The sequence below is a fragment of the Delphinus delphis genome, chromosome 1 (genome assembly GCF_949987515.2).
Source record: "Delphinus delphis chromosome 1, mDelDel1.2, whole genome shotgun sequence".
Lineage (NCBI taxonomy): Eukaryota > Metazoa > Chordata > Mammalia > Artiodactyla > Delphinidae > Delphinus > Delphinus delphis.
Window position 1 is genome coordinate 115,836,557 of NC_082683.1, and position 16,890 is coordinate 115,853,446.

A 16,890-nucleotide genomic window follows, 5' to 3' on the forward strand; every position below is an offset into this window, starting at 1 on the left:
AAAAGATATTATTATTATCCCCAGTGCCACCCTTTTTTCTCTGTATAACCTTCTATTTCCTTCCAGGTTCTCTATTATGAATCTCTGAAAGGTCACATGTGTAACAGAAAATGCTGGCCATATGGAGAAAATTGAGATGACTCATTCTCAATCTCATGACCGCACCTACTTAAAATCCCAGCCGGGGTGACTACACCGGGTGACTACAAGAAGGAAGTGGGTTCATTTTAGTGACTGACATCCAAAGAGCAATATGCTTTCTTCCACAGCATGCTTCACCTTCATCTTTCTCCTCTGCCAGCTCACAGGTGAGTCCAGCAAGATCTTCCTGTTTTCTGGACTGCCTACCCCATCCTGCTTGTAGCTCCAGGCTTCTGGCTCCACTCTGGGCCTCTGGCTCAACTTAGGAGGCTCTGCTCCCTCATCTAATATTGCTTTTTTAAAAAAAAAAAAAAATCTTTATTGGAGTATAATTGCTTTACAATGGTGTGTTAGTTTCTACTTTATTAACAAAGTGAATCAGTTATACATATACATATGCTCCCATATCTCTTCCCTCCTGCGTCTCCCTCGCTCCCACCCTCCCTATCCCACCCTTCTAGGTGGTCACAAAGCACTGAGATGATCTCCCTGTGCTATGCGGCTGCTTCCCACTAGCTATCTATTTTATATTTGGTAGTGTATATATGTCCATGCCACTCTCTCACTTTGTCACAGCTTACCCTTCCCCCTCCCCATATCCTCAAGTCCATTCTCTAGTAGGTCTGTGTCTTTATTCCTGTCTTACCCCTAGGTTCTTCATGACACTTTTTTTTCTTCTTAGATTCCATATATATGTGTTAGCATATGGTATTTGTTTTTCTCTTTCTGACTTACTTCACTCTGTATGACAGACTCTAGGTCCATCCACCTCACTACAAATAACTCTATTTTGTTTCTTTTTATGGCTGAGTAATATTCCATTGTATATATGTGCCACATCTTCTTTATCCATTCATCTGATGATGGACACTTAGGTTGCTTCCATGTCCTGGCTATTGTAAATAGAGCTGCAATGAACATTTTGGTACATGACTCTTTTTGAATTTTGGTTTTCTCAGGGTATATGCCCAGTAATGGGATTGCTGGGTCATATGGTAGTTCTATTTGTAGTTTTTTAAGGAACCTCCATACTGTTCTCCATAGTGGCTGAACCAATTCACATTCCCACCAGCAGTGCAAGAGTATTCCCTTTTCTCCACACCCTCTCCAGCATTTATTGTTTCTAGATTTTTTGATGATGGCCATTCTGACTGGTGTGAGATGATATCTCACTGTAGTTTTGATTTGCATTTCTCTAATGATTAATGATGTTGAGCATTGTTTCATGTGTTTGTTGGCAATCTGTATATCTGCTTTGGAGAAATGTCTATTTAGGTCTTCTGCCCATTTTTGGATTGGGTTGTTTGTTTTTTTGTTATTGAGCTGCATGAGCTGCTTGTAAATTTTGGAGATTAATCCTTTGTCAGTTCCTTCATTTGCAAAGATTTTCTCCCATTCTGAGGGTTGTATTTTGGTCTTGTTTATGGTTTCCTTTGCTGTGCAAAAGCTTTTACGTCCTGTGGTCTCTGACTCACAGAGGGTAGGAAGAGACTGGAGGGAGAGGAGAAGGAATGACTTTGGGAGTTGACTGCCCTTCTGACTGTCCCAGGGAACAAAGGGCTGAAAGAAGTGGTGTTGGGTATCAGGAAAACCTGTGTCCTTATCTGGATTCTGCCATGAAATAGATGAAGAATGTCATCTTCCTCGGACCTCAGCCTTCCTTCATTTTGAGGGTAATTTTAAGAACAAAATGAGATGGTACAGGTGTATATTTATTTACTTAGAAATATATATTTAAAATATTTTAATTCAAATACATTTATAACATTTATACATATACTTCTATGTTTTATATTTATGTAAATATAAATATGTATTATTTAGAAAAATATTTTAAATTATTATGCATTTAACAATCATACTGATGGCAGAGAACATTTGAATTTTCTCTCTTAACCCAAGTAACCCAATCAGTCTCTACTTAGAAAACCAACTCATAGGTAAGAACTTTATATTTAATGCCATGAAGGGCTGAGGACTTTTCTATGCCTGTCACAGGTATTCTAGTCTTTCAAGATGTTACTATCTTCAGGGCTCTGAGGAAGGACCAGGAACCCCATAAGTTAGGAATATCTCTCTGGTCATCAAACTCATGGAGAACCACCATGAGGTCTCCCTCTGAGGATTTCGTGTGGCTGGTTCATTTATGTGTGCCCCAGGCCTGCCAGAAGAGAACTGCCCAAGCCCACGTAGTAAGTCAGGGCTCACTATCCTCTCTTCCCCGCCACCTGGTGTCTTGAACTGTTCAGCATCAACAGACTCTCACCCTCTGTGAGTTCGTTAAAAGTTTGCATTTTTAGGAAGCACCTGGTCCTGGAACTGGAACTGACCCTTACTTTAAAAATCACTCCTTGAACGGAAATGGTGATCAGAAGGGGAACTTGGGGATGGTGAAATGGGGAAGGACATGGCAGGACTTTTCAAAACCCAGGTGCCCACCTGAAACATGATCTGGGGCAGCAGGGTGCAAGTTGCAAGTGTGCACCCTGCTCCAGGAGGCTGTGGCAGCCTGCGTGCTATAACTTCCATGATTGAAAGAATAATCTGAGATTGTCATAGAGCCTCCAGTGGGCAGGACGGTGAAAGCAGTGCTGGCCCTGGAGAAGAACTCCTGGGCTTGACTTAGTAGCTATATTATTGTGGATAAGTTTCTTAGCCTCTGAACCTCGGTCTTTACAAGTATGTAAGAGAAAATGAAACTTAACTTGCAAATTATTGTCATGTTTTAAATAAGATATCAAATGCAAAACAATATAATAATAATCACCATTTATTAAGCTCCTATTACATCCAAGGCATTTTTCATACAATCTCCTCACAAATCTACAAGATAGATATTATTATCCCCAAAACTTAGGCTCTGAGAGGTCAAGTGTCTTAGGCACGATTACACAGCTATTAGGAGGTAGAACAGAAACTGAGTTTCCAAACCTAGTGCTCATTTCATCACACCAAACTAATGGCCTAATATTGTACCCTCAGAAAAAGTGCTCAATGAATGTGTATTTGAGATGAATCTTCCCCAGAAATTCCTTCCCTCTCCAGGTACATGAGGCCAAGGTAGGCAGTGGAAATGCCCAAGAAGAGTAGGGAACTCCATTTCCAGGATGTGAATGCACCAAACAAAATTCACCCTGGCCAAATTCAGAGGGACCAAGGAATAACTCTTGCAGCCTCAGTATTCTCATCTGGAAAATGGACACAATTTTATGATGATTATAGGATACAGTAGGGTTGAGGAGACAGTTTATAAAAGGAAATCAGAAAAAGTGGGTGAGGAGGTATTGCGGAGGTGTTGAAAAAGACCAGAAGAGACAAACAAGAGGAACGTTTCGGAGATGAGTGAGGGGCAGAACAGTAGGGAACTTGAATATGAATGTTGCAGGTTAGAACTGGAGTGTTGGCAAAGGTGGCTGGTGAATTGGGAGGCTTGTCAGCCTCTGTTCCATGTACATCTTACATGGTACTGATTGTAAATGCCCTTTCCAAGTACATTAATTAAGGGGAATTTGGGTAAAGAACAGTAGTTTCCAAAGTCGTTTTTTTCTTTTTTAAGCAGTGGTTTCCTTTTATAAAAAGAAAACTTACACAGAAACAAACAACTCTGATGCATAGAATTGAAGCCTCCCTGATGGAAGGGGGTAGTTCCATAGCTTCCACCCCATCCCCTACCCCCTTGACCTCCATCTAAGCTCCCAAGAAATACACTGAGGCACTGCCACAGACCTCAAAGGTAGCAGGGGCACAGCTTGGGAAACCCTGCCTTAGGAGCCCTTGTTACTAATCCTGGCCTTCCACTCACTTGGCACACATCACTATAATCTTCAGAGCACCAGACTCTTCATCTATAAAATGGGATTGGACTAAGTAGTCCCTAAAATTCCTCCTAGCTTTGAGATGCTCTGATCCTTGGTTTCCATGGTGAGGGTGGCATGACACTGTGGTGCATTCTGATAGAGGCACCCAATACTGGAAGGGGTGCTCGGGGACAGGGCTGGCAAGCAGGAGGTGGGCTTTACACACTCCGCTATGCCGAGGTCTTCCTCCTAGGTCACCATTCCTTGATTCTGGCTGTACTGATGGTGCCCCTTCCTCCTAATTTGGCTCCTTCCCTCCACTCAACACATGAGCCTTGGGGGAACAGGTTAAGGGGAGGAGGTGACAGCAAAAAGGAAAGGCAGGTGGCAAAAGGGAGGAGCTGTTGTCCGTTCTTGTTATGAAGAGCATCTTAGGGCTGAATCTTCTGGTGCCAAAAATACCTGAGACTTGGCCAGGGCAGAAAGCAGAGGGTCTCCTGCCCCAGCTTCCTCAACCTCCAAAAGTAGGTTGGTGGGGATGCTTGCTGTAGGAATTATCTCCCTGCGTGGTGATTGGACTTACTCTTTTGCTGTGAATTAGCCAGTGACTGATGTATAGGCGTTAGTGTCCAGACCACCTTCTAAGAAGCTTACCTTACTGAGAAGCCATCCAAAGAAGTTTTGGGAAATCTCACTTTTAGCCATTCTTGCAGAAATGAGACCAAAAAGTGGGAAGGTTTCTCAAAGCCTGTCTCATAACACTCCTGCCTGTCGTTTCCTCTTGCCTCCCACCATGTCTCAGACTGCTCTGTACTTCTCAAAGTGTTTTCACATCTGTATTCACCCTTCATCCTTCCCTAAATCTTGGTGAATAAAGATTATTCTTTTTCTCCTATGAGAGGTAAGAACACTGAAATTCAAATTTACGTTTAGGATGTAAACTGGGGATAAGCTGAAATTCAAAATGGTAGTGGGAGGTAGCAGTGGAAAGAATGCAGGCCTCTAGAGGAGATGGGGGAACAAACTAGCTTCTCATGTCACTTCTGCCACTTTCCAGTTTGGGGCCTTGGGAAAGTCACTCAGCATCTTGGACCCCCAATGTCTTCATCTATAAAGTGCAGCTTAACCTTTATCACATAGAGTTGACTTGAGGATCAAGAACGGGAATACCCATTAAACCAAGTATTCATTGCTGGAGTTATTATTACAGTGGAACCAGAATGGAACCCAGGTCTCCTGACCCCCATTTAGGCCAGACCTCTAACTTTTTTACACTGTTGCATGTTGTCTGGGAGAAGAGACCATCTCCACATGTCCCTGGATGAGACTCCAGACCCCATCACCAGGTGATCTGGAACCTAAAGCCTGTAGATCAGTGATCCGCTAACTCACAGCAAAATGGTATGTCCAGTCACCACCCATGGGAATAGCTCCTCATGGGGAATTTCAAGTGGAAAATGAAGTGACATTCATGGTGGAATTTCAGGGGGTAGGTGTGAGAAAGAGTTGAAGACTTCCTCAGGGAAGGGCTTTGAACTAGGATTTATGGGTCTTAAATAAGACTTAGATGGACAGAGAAAAGGATAAAGCACCAATAAAAGCGTGAGTTAGGAGGTAAACTGGGGATAAGCTGAGGAAGGAGCCCTGGCTGCTTGTCTGATGGTAGTAAGTGGGTGGCAGTCCAAGGCTTCATATCTTCCCACAGCATCAACTATTGCTGGCCTAGGAACAAAAGCCCTGATACAGTCTCAGATTGTATCTCAGATACAATCAGATACAATCAACCTGGGACATGTGATACCCCTGAACTAATTACTGTGCAGAGGAAAGCTACCACTTGAGTTGAGTTACCCAAACCATATGGCTGCTACAAAATGAGGAAGGACTGAAATGAATGCAGAGGAGGCAAGTTACAACAGTCACCACATTGATCCAGGTGGGAGGGTAGATGATTCTCATGGGGCCGAATCCTCCCTGGCCTTGTAGATAGGTGTTAGTAGCTACTCATTCTCTAGGGCCTTCTGATCACACAGGTCATGTTACATCCCCCACCCCCATCATGTGTTCCCTAAGTACTGTCATTTCCCCTTTCACAGCACATGTTGTTACTCATTTAATGACTCTCTCCCAATTCCATGAGTGCAAGGATCATGACTATCTTGCTCCCCAGTTATACCCTCAGCTCCTAAACAGTGCCAGGCACAAGTATGGAACTAAACAAATTTTAGTTAAAGGAAGGAATGACTGAATGAGCAGAGCATGACTTACCTAGACATGGTAAAACCCTATAGGGTCACACATCACAGGTGGAGAAGCCATCAGAGAAAGGGGAGCTTCAGTTCAGTCTTAGAAGCTGAGAAGAGAAGTGTCTTGTTTCTGGATCCCCTTTCACAGTCAACTGGGAAGAGGAAACAAAACTGGCTAGGACTTAACCAACCCAGGCCCCTAACGTCTGAGCTCACGTTTAGGGAATGGCATGGAACTACTTTCTTCTTTTACGACTCTTCTCCTCACCCTGAAGATACAATAAAGATAGACCAATATCTTCCACCTAGGTTCATGTTGGCAATTTGCACTGTATTGTCCTCCAATTTCATTCTAACAAGGAACAATGAATTTGGGGATATTTTCTTATATCTCCACACAATTAACATTTCTTAAAATGTACCCTAGGAAGATAGCACCATGTATATAAAGATGTAAAAAGAACAATTAATTATTCATGGCTTAAGTGCATGCACACATGCTAAAACACTAAAACCACATCCTTACAATTTTGTCACCTCCTTGACATATACATGTCCCCCAAACCTCACATGAAAATTAAAATACTCAAAGGTGCCCTAATCCAATAATTGAACCTACTTGGGTGCAAGTGATATCCAATCTTTATTTGACTGCAAAATATTCACCCCTTCCATCTCATGGTTGAAGTAAGAGAATGAATACATTAATTGATAAATCAAAAATTCAAATAAAACTGGTTTTGTCTATAACATTTAGTGGAAATATTTTGACACCCCATGAGATGATCAAAGAGAAAGTAATGAAAAACCATCCTCCCTTAGTATTAGAGTAGCAGGGAGGGTAGCTTTTTGGAAAATCAGCTTACTTAACAGGATGATTTGATAAAGGCTTGAGTGATCCAAAGTATATATGCATATATATAAATTATAGGGGAAAACTGTTTGAAAACAGGAATCAGCTCCTAAAAGGCATTTACTCAGGAAGAGAAACAAGTACTTTTAGAGATAAATTTAGCAAAAAATTTGGTCAAGATCCAAGACCTGTTATCAAGGGGCTAGGTCAACATTTGGTAGCACCAGATTCCCTTACTCTGGGGGCACTGGTAGAGCAGCTTGTACTTGAAGGAAGGTCACCAAAGGACTTGAATGGTAAATCGGGATTCCATGAGACCCCAGGGCTTCAGAATTGACACCTGAGCCCTTGAGGGAACTGAAGAAGGGGACTAATGGAAAGGGCTGGAGCTGGTACAAATGCCAAGGGACCATCAAACTGAGCCATAGTGGAAAGAGTCCAGACTCCAGGGCTGGAGTGACATTGGGTTAAATCCTCAAATTATCACCTGCTAGCTTTGTGCCCTTGGAAAACTTACTTACTTTTTTTGAATCTCAGGTTTGTTTTTGTTTTTTTAATCAAATCCAGTTAACAAACTTTTGCTGTAAAGGGCCAAATAGTAAAATTTTAAGCTTTGCAGGCAGTATGAGCTCTGTCACAACTATCCAACTCAGCCTCTGTAGTGGAAAAGCAACCACAGACAATGTGCAAAGGAAAGAACATGGCTGTGTTCCAATAAAACTTTATTTTCAAAAACAGGGGGCAGGCCAGGTTTGGCCCATGGGCTATTTATTAGGTTGCTGCTCAGTTGACCACTTCTGGAAGCTTTTTCAGCAGCCATTCCTAACTGTTTTTCACCTGGAGCCACAAAATCAGTGATGGTTGTTTGCAAGTCACGCTCTCTGAGGTGAATTAAGATTGCACTGAAACAGAAATTTGGGAGGCAGGGAGCGGTAAAGCCCTACTACAATTCCTGATAGTTCAGGTTAAACATCACAAGGTAGCCTGGGCATATTTCAGAGCTCCCAGTCACTCACCCTTTTCCTTTCCACTCAAGGAAGGATATTGGAATTCAAGTGAATGAGAACCTCATTTGGGGATGAGCTTTAATTCACTCCCATCCACCATAAAATAAAAAGATAAATCATCCTCAAACTTCTAAGCTATCACTATCTTTAAAGACTTACAGCTTGCCTCTCGATGCCCTGGTTTGTGCTTAAGAACCTCTGCCCCAGGTCAGATAGACTGTTACCTTCTTCATCTGCAACAAAATCAGCTCTCCCAGGAGCAATCTGAGAGTCCTAAATGGAGCTTGGACAGTAACCTCCCCACTTGTCACCCCACAGGAACTTGTCAAGGATGCAGCCAACCTCATGGTCTACCTCAGAGCTTGGTCTTTTCAGCCAGAGATCTCTGGGAATGGGGTGGGTTTGCCTGTAGTCACCCCTTTCAGACAGAGAGTTCTGACCTCAGTGCCTTTGTGTGAGTGAGGTTCCAAAGGGTTTCCCAGGACTGGTTGGGTTAGACTGAGAGGGTTTCTTGGGACCTTTCCAGGACCCAAAGGGAGTGAGTAATTGGTGGCAAGGTTAGGAACTCAGGTTTATTTTATGGTTCTCTGTTTTTACAGGGCCAGCAGCCTGTGGAGTACTGAAAAAGCTAGTTGGTGCCCTTGGTGGGTCTGTGAATTTCCCACTGAATCTCTCAGCAGATCCAATTGACAGCATTATCTGGGTCTTCAACACAACCACTCTTGTCACCATACAGCCAAAGTTGGCAGACAAAAAAGCCCTTATCATAGTGACCCAACATCGTAACAAGGAAAGGGTGAATTTCCCACATGAAGGCTACTCCCTGAAGCTCAGCAAACTGAAGAAGAATGACTCAGGTGTCTACCGTGTGGAGATACACAGCTCAACCCTCCAGGATCCCCTAACCCAGGAGTATGAGCTGCGTGTCTATGGTGAGCAGAACCAGTTCCAAAGGTGGATGACTGCCTTCTTAAAATGGTGAACTCCCTGATATTGGAGCTGTTCAGACAAAGGCTGGATAAACCCTTGGCAATAAAGTGGAAGAGGGAACTCATGCATGGATGAAGTAGATATAGCCAACCCTTGAAGTCCCCTCTTAGATATTCAGTAAGAAGGATTGTGGTGCAGCAGATAGGCTTTATGAGAAGTGACAATCACGCAGGTCAAATGTTGGCTTCTCTACTTACTAGTTACATGGCCTTAGACAAGTTACTTGATCTCTTTGAAACTTAGTTTCCATATCTGTAATGGGGAGTAAAGTGATACCTATCTTAGAAAGATTATCAGGTATAACTATCAATCACACCTCTTCCCGTGAAGATTCTAACCAAATGAGAAATAGACACAAGAATCAGAAAGGAAGATAAAAATATCAGTTTTATTTTTTCTGGTAAAGCTGGATAATAAAAATACTTTCCCCCAAGTCTAGACTTTGGTGCCTATTCAGGGAAAATGAACTTATGAAACAATTACTCAACCAGCTAAAAGAATAGCTGCCTTTCTCACTGAGCTGCAATATCAGGGACACCAGGAGATGGGCCTGCAGGTTTGCATGTAGGAGGTAGACCATGCACCTTGATCCAGGTGTGTCCTCCATATAGATATAGTTGAGAAGAATGGAAGACCTGCATTGTGCAGGCAAACTAGCAGGGGTGGGGGGAGGGGGGAGGGTAAACCACATTTAAACAGCAATCATAACAGCCCAAACATGTAAATAGAGAAATGTAGATGAGGGATGTCAGACTCACCATCTCAGCAATGAAACAATTGCTCATCCTCTGAAAGAGTGAGCACAAGGTAGAGAGGGGAACCAGAAGTGTTGCTCCAATACCTTTGTTCTCTCCTAGAGAGTAAAGTGAGTCTCTTCAAGGAAGCCTGAGGACAGGGGAATAGGGAGCCTCCAAAAAAGATAAAACTAATGAACATCTAAAATGCTTTTAACACAGTGCTTACCATATGCCTGTGCTTAGTAAATGGCAGCTCATTCTTGTTGCATTGTAATTATTTCTATTACTACTGTTGTTGTTTTATGGCTGTGGGCAATCTGACCTAGATTGTTCTCTTCCCCAGATAAGAATGAGAATTCTGCTCTGAATTGCTGCTTCCTCTCCACTCTGTAGCACACCAGGGAGATTCAGGTCCAAGGTTTACAAGAATAATGCAGAAAAAATGAGGGCTATGGGCATAATTTCCACACTTGGTTGTCTATTTCTCTTTTACAGAGCACCTGTCAAAGCCCAAAGTCATCATAGGTCTGCAGAACAATAAGAATGGCACATGTATAACCAATCTGACATGTTCCATGGAACAGGGAGGAGAGGATGTAACTTACAGCTGGAAGTCCCTGGGACAGGTGACCAATGAGTCCCATAGTGGCTCCACCCTCCCCATATCCTGGAGGCAGGAGAAAAGTGATATGACCTTCATCTGCATGGCCAGAAACCCCATCAGCAGCAACTCCTCAAACCCCATCTTTGCCTGGAAGCTCTGTGAAGGTGACTGTCTCTCCTCTTTCTCCAGGAGCCCCTGGTCTTAGGACCTATATCTTCTTCAGCTCCTGGCCCCCCTTGGGAACAAGCCCTTTGTGAAAACTGGAAGCCCTGGGGAAGTCATCAGACTGGGAGGAAGGTTGCAATTGCTCCAAAAGTTGGGTCATTTTCCCTAGCTGACTCTTCTCCCTGCCCTGTGCCTACACCCATTCTCTCTTTAAAGGTGCTGCTGGTGGCCTGGCTACCACTGTGATCCTCAAACTTCTGTTGTCACTCACCCTGCTCTGTTTCATTGCACCGGTGCTAATTATTTTGATCATACGAAGAGAAAGAAGAAAAGGTAGAGCATGGACTATTTTTGTCTTCACCCTCAATCATGCATTTTCTCCTTCACTCATTCAACAGTATGTTGGACTGTGTGCCAAGCTTGGTGTTAGGCACTAAGGATGCAGAAATGAAGAAGCCATCATCTCTGTCCTAAAGGACAGCACCAGCCATCTGTACTCCTTAATTCTGGAGTGGAGAGAATACCTGAGCCCTTAACTTCTCTCCTAAGACAAAGGTTCTCCTAATTCCTTCTCCAGTGCCTGCCCTTCTCCTTCCCCTCAGAGGGACTTACTAGTGTATCCCTCCTGCTGACACAGGTCACACACTGTTGACTCTGCTCCCCTGACTGGGAGGCCATGGCCTTCAACTCTGAGGTCCACAAACCAGCACCGTCCGTTCAGCCCATCCCTGTCAGAGCCCCCAATCCATCCCAGTTCTCTCCATTGGATCAACTCCAGAGACTTCTCTCTACTCCCCACCTCAGTCTAGATACATTACTCCTGGAGAAGCCTTTCTCTGTCTTTCTCCAGGCTGTACCCCATGCTCTGTGTCCCTAAACCCTGCTGATTTGTCTTCTCGGGTTCCCACTGATACTGTCCACTCAGGGTATTGGGGAGGGACCTAAGCGTTGGTTGGGTACGAACTGCAAACTTTGAGATATTCTCTCCCTCCTGTAAACACTGTAAAAGCATTTCTGATCTCCTCTGCTTCCTCTTTTGGCTGCCTTTGTCCAGAAATTGGGAAGTGAAGTGATGAGGGTGACCAGTTCATCTTGGGGTTCCTGGGTTTAGCACTGAAAGTCTCATGTCCTGGAAAACCCTTCAGTTACAGGGAAATCAGGATGGTTGGTCACCCTAAGTGGGTCATCCAGATGGTGGGCCAATGTGGGTGGCCAGGGGAAAGAGGAGCCAGCTCTGATTCTCTCCCAACTTGGTTTCAGAGTCCATTGAAGAGAAGAAGGGACTGAACCTTCATCCAGAAACTCTTAACTACTCCCCCACTTTTGCAGAGGCCTCGGAGTATGACACAATCTCTTACTTAAATGTGAGTTCTTTCCCGTCTTTCCTGGGGACTGATTCTCCTCTCTGAGGCCCTCCTTGCTTTACTTGAGATTTTTCCATGGATTTGGGCAACATGGGAAATGAAAATGTATAGCCCTTTAAACCCAATGTACCTGTGCCTCCCCCAAGTCTTCATGGATTCTCTCTTGTGCAGGAACTGGTGGCCCCTGGAGCATCTGGCTCTGACCTAGCCAGTAACGCTCACACTGTGATCTACGGAATCACTCCTTCCCCTCCACTGTTCAAAATGGCCACTCAACAGACCCAATTCCTTTTGTATAGGATGGCGGGTAGAAAAATGTGACTTTGATATGATGTTTGAGTTATGGTATCAGAAAACTGGCTTTAGAGATGCCATTTCCTCTGAGGCAACTCAAGGAAGCATCAGGAGGGGGCTCAGAGGGTCCATGGTGGCTCTGGGCCCTCACTCAAGGCTTCCCAAGTGTGGGTCGCCAAGCTGCAGTGAACAAACACAAGGTTAATTCAAAGAACACTCTTTGAAAAGAAAATCCTAAGACTAAGGTTTAAAGAAATGCAAATAACAAGAGACAATTTGTAGACAAGAACTAGGTAGACAGCTTCAAAAGGTCCACTGGCAAAAATCATTGCAGCTGAGGCTAGGTTTGCTCCTTAGGTTTCATAGTGCCCTTTCCACATTGGCCCACTTAATGAAGAAATAAAAGCACTTTGGAGCTTCAAAACTCTTAGTTTTACTCCAGCCTTCAGTGTCTCCTGATCAGGATGCATCTTCTTACACTTATCCACAACTTTTCCAAGAGGAGGTATTATGTTTCCTCTTCGAAGTTGTTGGTGTCCTGAGAGCTCCTTCCTTCCTCACAGGGGTGACCTCTTTGTGCTTCACTCAGCCCGGCTTCTGTCAAATTCGATCACTTTATCACCATCCTCCCTCTTCCCCTGCTCAAGACACATTCCCTGGAGACCACAAGACTGTCCTAGATGTTCAGGAATAAACTTCACTGACCCAGGATATTTTTCTCCAGCCTGGAAGGAGCTTTTGTTATTGCTGTCATTGTTTTGTTTTGTTTTGTCCCTTTAGTCATCATTTCTGATTTGCCCCATAAGTTCTTTTGACTGATGAAAAAGTTTATTTCCAACATTGACAATATGATTTCAAATTATCCTTTAATAACCTTAGGAGGCTCATAGCTCATACAGTTTAAACAAGATACAGTTTTAAAATAATGCAATTTCTTCTTTTTAAAATTTTATTTATTTTTGGCTGCATTGGGTCCTTGTTGCTGTGCACGGGCTTTCTCTAGTTGTGTTGAGCAGGGGCTACTCTTCGTTGCGGTTCAGTCTTCTCATTGCAGTGGTGTCACTTGTTGCGGAGCACGGGTTCTAGGCACATGGGCTTCAGTAGTTGCAGCTTGCAGGATCTAGAGTACAGGCTCAGTAGTTGTGGTGCACGGGCTTAGTTGCTCCGTGGCATGTGGGATCTTTCCAGACCAGGGCTCGAACCCGCGTCCCCTGCATTGGCAGGTGGATTCTTAACCACTGTGCTACGAGGGAAGCCCGCAATTGCTTCTTGAAAAAAGTCATTAATAATTACAATAGCAGTCACTGACAAGAGCACTTCCCACTCCCCCATTCAGGCTCCAGAACCCTCTCTTCTCTCTCACCGTCTCCTCCCACCTCTGTTTTCCCTTCTCTGGATTCTGGATGTCTCTTTGGCCTTGTCTATGTGACCCAGGGGGTTGGCAATGATTTCTTTTGTTTGTTTTTTGTTTTTTAACAGAGCATTGTACCAGAGGAAAATGCAGTAAATACACTTTATTCCACTGTGCAAATACTCCCAAAGGTAAGAAGTTTTAGAGCTGAGTTTTATCTTAGCTGTCCCATCCTTCTTCCTGTTTCAAGTTTAGCTAGAATTTCTTGGGCCCCAGAGATCTCATTTTCCCTGGTACTAAAAGGCACACCAGGATACCCATTCCCTTTGCTTAAGGTTACACAAGTATGTGGGGAATAGAAGAGAACTGTGTTTTAGGAGTGAAAATGGGGGCAATGTGGAACAAATAGAGTAGGAGAGAGGTTCCAGGCAGGATCAATAGGGAAAATCAGCAGGATCCTGACTGAGGGCCTGGGGAAAGTTCCATGGCTTAGGCTGTGCCTGGGAGAAAGGGATGGCTGGGGAGACAACTCCGGCTTGTTTCTGAGCCACTAGTAAACTGGAGGCAGGAGAGTGTTCCTCTTCTTTTCCATGGCCTAGCTATGTTACATGCGCTTTGCAACTTCTCCCCAGTCAAGCTACTAACGTAGTAAGCTTTTAAAGCTTATTCCTTCACAGATCACACTTGGCAGAAGCCAGGAATGCCTTCCTGTCTCCTCTCCCAACAACATCAGAAAAATGAGGATGGGTAATGCACTTTGCCTAGTAATAGGAAAGGTTGGTTTGGATAGATCATTAGAAGGAAAGTTGAGTTCATTAAGCATTCAACAAGATAAATGTGGGTTAGGCTTGAGGAGTAGTTTTTCTAAGGTCAAAATGATTAAACAGTGGGAGAAAGCATAGCGAGAGGTTTAGGTTGGGTACCCTTGGCAATGAAGAGTGTCTGGGATGGTGGGGTCTCCTGAGGGGATCCATAGTTCTGCTCCTCTTCAGTGTTCTGCATCCTTATGTCTGCCCAGCAGGTGGAGAAATCCCACTCACTGCCCACGTTGCCAGACACACCAAGGAAATTTACCCATGAGAATGTCAACTAAGCAGCCATGTGCTCCAAAGAAAATGGTCAAAAGATTTCACTGACTTAATCAAAAACATCAAGGAAGAATGAAGGACACTGACTTCCTTCCAGAATAAAGTATCCCTTAGGCTCCTACAGACTTAAGAGTTCCCAATCTGGGAATTTCCTGGTGGTCCAGTGGTTAGGACTCTGTGCTGTCACTGCTGAGGTCCGGGGTTCAATCCCTGGTTGGGGAACTAAAATCCCACAAGCAATGTGGTGAGGCCAAAAAAAAAAAAAGAGAGAGAGAGAGAGTTCTTCATCCTACCCACTGCTGAGAAATCTCTTCAAATCCAGAATCCCTCTTGGAAATGTGATTGGGAATTTATCAGCCAACTCAAAGCAAGGGCTTAGAAGCATCTCTGTTGAAATGTAAATGCGGTTTCACACATTTGAATGACAGCTCCCCTTCCAGGGTTTGGAGATGAGGAATATACCAAGGGTTAGGTTGCCAAGAGGGCAAGAACTTCGGATCAGCCAGCTGATGTTCCCCGCAGAAGCAGAAGACAGCAGTCAGAAATGGATTTATTTACTGACTCATCAACGACGTGCCTGGCACTGCGCTGAGCTAACTGTGATTTTCGTCAGATGTGCTCTCTGTTCTCCTGAAACTGACCCTTCATGAATTATTTCCGTGGGCAGTGGCATCAGGCCTGACCACGGATTCCCAACACCCAGGGGGTCAGGTGTGGATTCACAGGACTTGGGAGTCAAAGAACACAAGGACAGAGAAGCCAGGTAGAAGACCAGGTAGAAGACAAGTGAAAACTCAGAAGTGTGATTGACCACTGCCCCAGCTTCATTTGCACTTTTGTGCTGCAAGGGAGAAACCCAGGCCTTAGGCCTATGTAGGAGCCCATCTCAGTGGAAGAACTGCCCTGAAGACATACTTTGAATCTATTTATAGGAGACTTGCAAACATTTAAAGTTGTTTAATTCATTCAATGAATATTTATTAGGAACCTCTGTTAGGTCAGTCTAGCAAATAAGACAGACATGATCCCTGCCCCCATAGAGCTCACCTTTTTAATGAAATGAGAAATATGTGGAGGGAGAGTGTTGCTTTGGATGTCTTCCTGGACACGCATCTTGAATGGAAATGTTGGAAAGGGATCTGAGGTCTCAGGTCTAGGGTTGTGAAGTATTTCCTTTATTCAAGGGAAAACAACTTCTGCATTGGGGGAGTACAGTGCCTCACAAGCAGTGCAGCACTCTTCCTGAGGGATTTTGGACAAGAGTGAGTTTTATAGAGTTTTAGAAGAGGCAACTTAGAAACAGGGCGTGATCGGCTAAGAGGTGGGGATTTCCCTCTAAGTTCTAGTTTCTAGGGTAAGGCGAGCTAGGGAAAGCTGAGTTGGAGGATTGTGATGAGTGGATGTTAGGTTCCTGGACAGGTGTTTCCCATAAGTGCAGGCTGACTTAGGCTTAGATTCGTGATGTGGGCTGGACCACTGGGGCAGCTACCATTTTGTGGGTCCAAATATATGAACTATTAGAAATAAAGTGAAGAAATGTGTGTTAAAGTTTGTGAAAGGAGAAAATATCTGCTCTGTGTAGAAAGGCCCACGTGGGAGAAGAGCAAGTCCACTGGCTGACAGCCAAGCTGAGCTTCCAGCCGACAGCCAGCACCAGCTGCCAGCCACGAGAGTGAAGCCATTCTGGATATTCCATCATTCTTGACACCTCAACCAACACCACGTGAAGCAGAAGAACCAGCTAGGAAATCCAGAGAATAGTAAGAAATTTAAAAATTGTTGTTTTAAACCATGAGAGAGAGAGAGAGAGAGAAAGAGAGAGAGAGAGGACATATCTAGAGAAAAAAAAACTTCCGATAGGGCTTCCCTGGTGGCGCAGTGGTTGAGAGTCCGCCTGCCAATGCAGGGGACATGGGTTCGTGCCCCGGTCCGGGAAGATCCCACATGCCTCGGAGTGGCTAGGCCCGTGAGCCATGGCCGCTGAGCCTGCGCGTCCAGAGCCTGTGCTCCACAATGGGAGAGGCCACAGCAGTGAGAGGCCCGCGTACCGCAAAAAAAAAAAAACTTTCAGATATAAAATGGCCAATGTAAGAGATAATAAGCTGTCAAGAAAAAAACTAAAAGGGAGGGGACCAACAGAACAGTCTGAGGCTGATTTGAGGGGAAACAAAGGTTGTGAGTAGGAGGCAGTCCCCCAGCTCTGAGGAACCTGGAGGAGGGCCCAGCTGGCCTCCACGTGGAGCCGTGCAGATG

General features: G+C 44.4%; 1 protein-coding gene across 3 annotated transcripts; it reads left to right on the top strand.

Annotated features, from left to right (window-relative positions):
• The first annotated feature begins 199 nt into the window (after nucleotides 1-199).
• On the top strand, nucleotides 200-14,732 carry SLAMF7 (SLAM family member 7). 3 transcript variants are annotated; one of them, XM_060032645.1, is made up of 7 exons: nucleotides 200-308; nucleotides 8,644-8,976; nucleotides 10,267-10,539; nucleotides 10,757-10,873; nucleotides 11,801-11,904; nucleotides 13,678-13,740; nucleotides 14,568-14,732. In XM_060032645.1, the coding sequence occupies exons 1-7, from the start codon at nucleotides 254-256 to the stop codon at nucleotides 14,640-14,642; spliced, it is 1,020 nt and encodes a 339-aa protein (XP_059888628.1). In that variant the 5' UTR covers nucleotides 200-253; the 3' UTR covers nucleotides 14,643-14,732. The 3 variants fall into 3 exon arrangements, with proteins under 3 accessions (XP_059888628.1, XP_059888637.1, XP_059888644.1); XM_060032654.1 differs by having other exon boundaries at nucleotides 14,571-14,732; XM_060032661.1 differs by lacking the exons at nucleotides 10,267-10,539; nucleotides 10,757-10,873; nucleotides 11,801-11,904 and having other exon boundaries at nucleotides 14,571-14,732.
• Nucleotides 14,733-16,890: the final 2,158 nt, after the last annotated feature.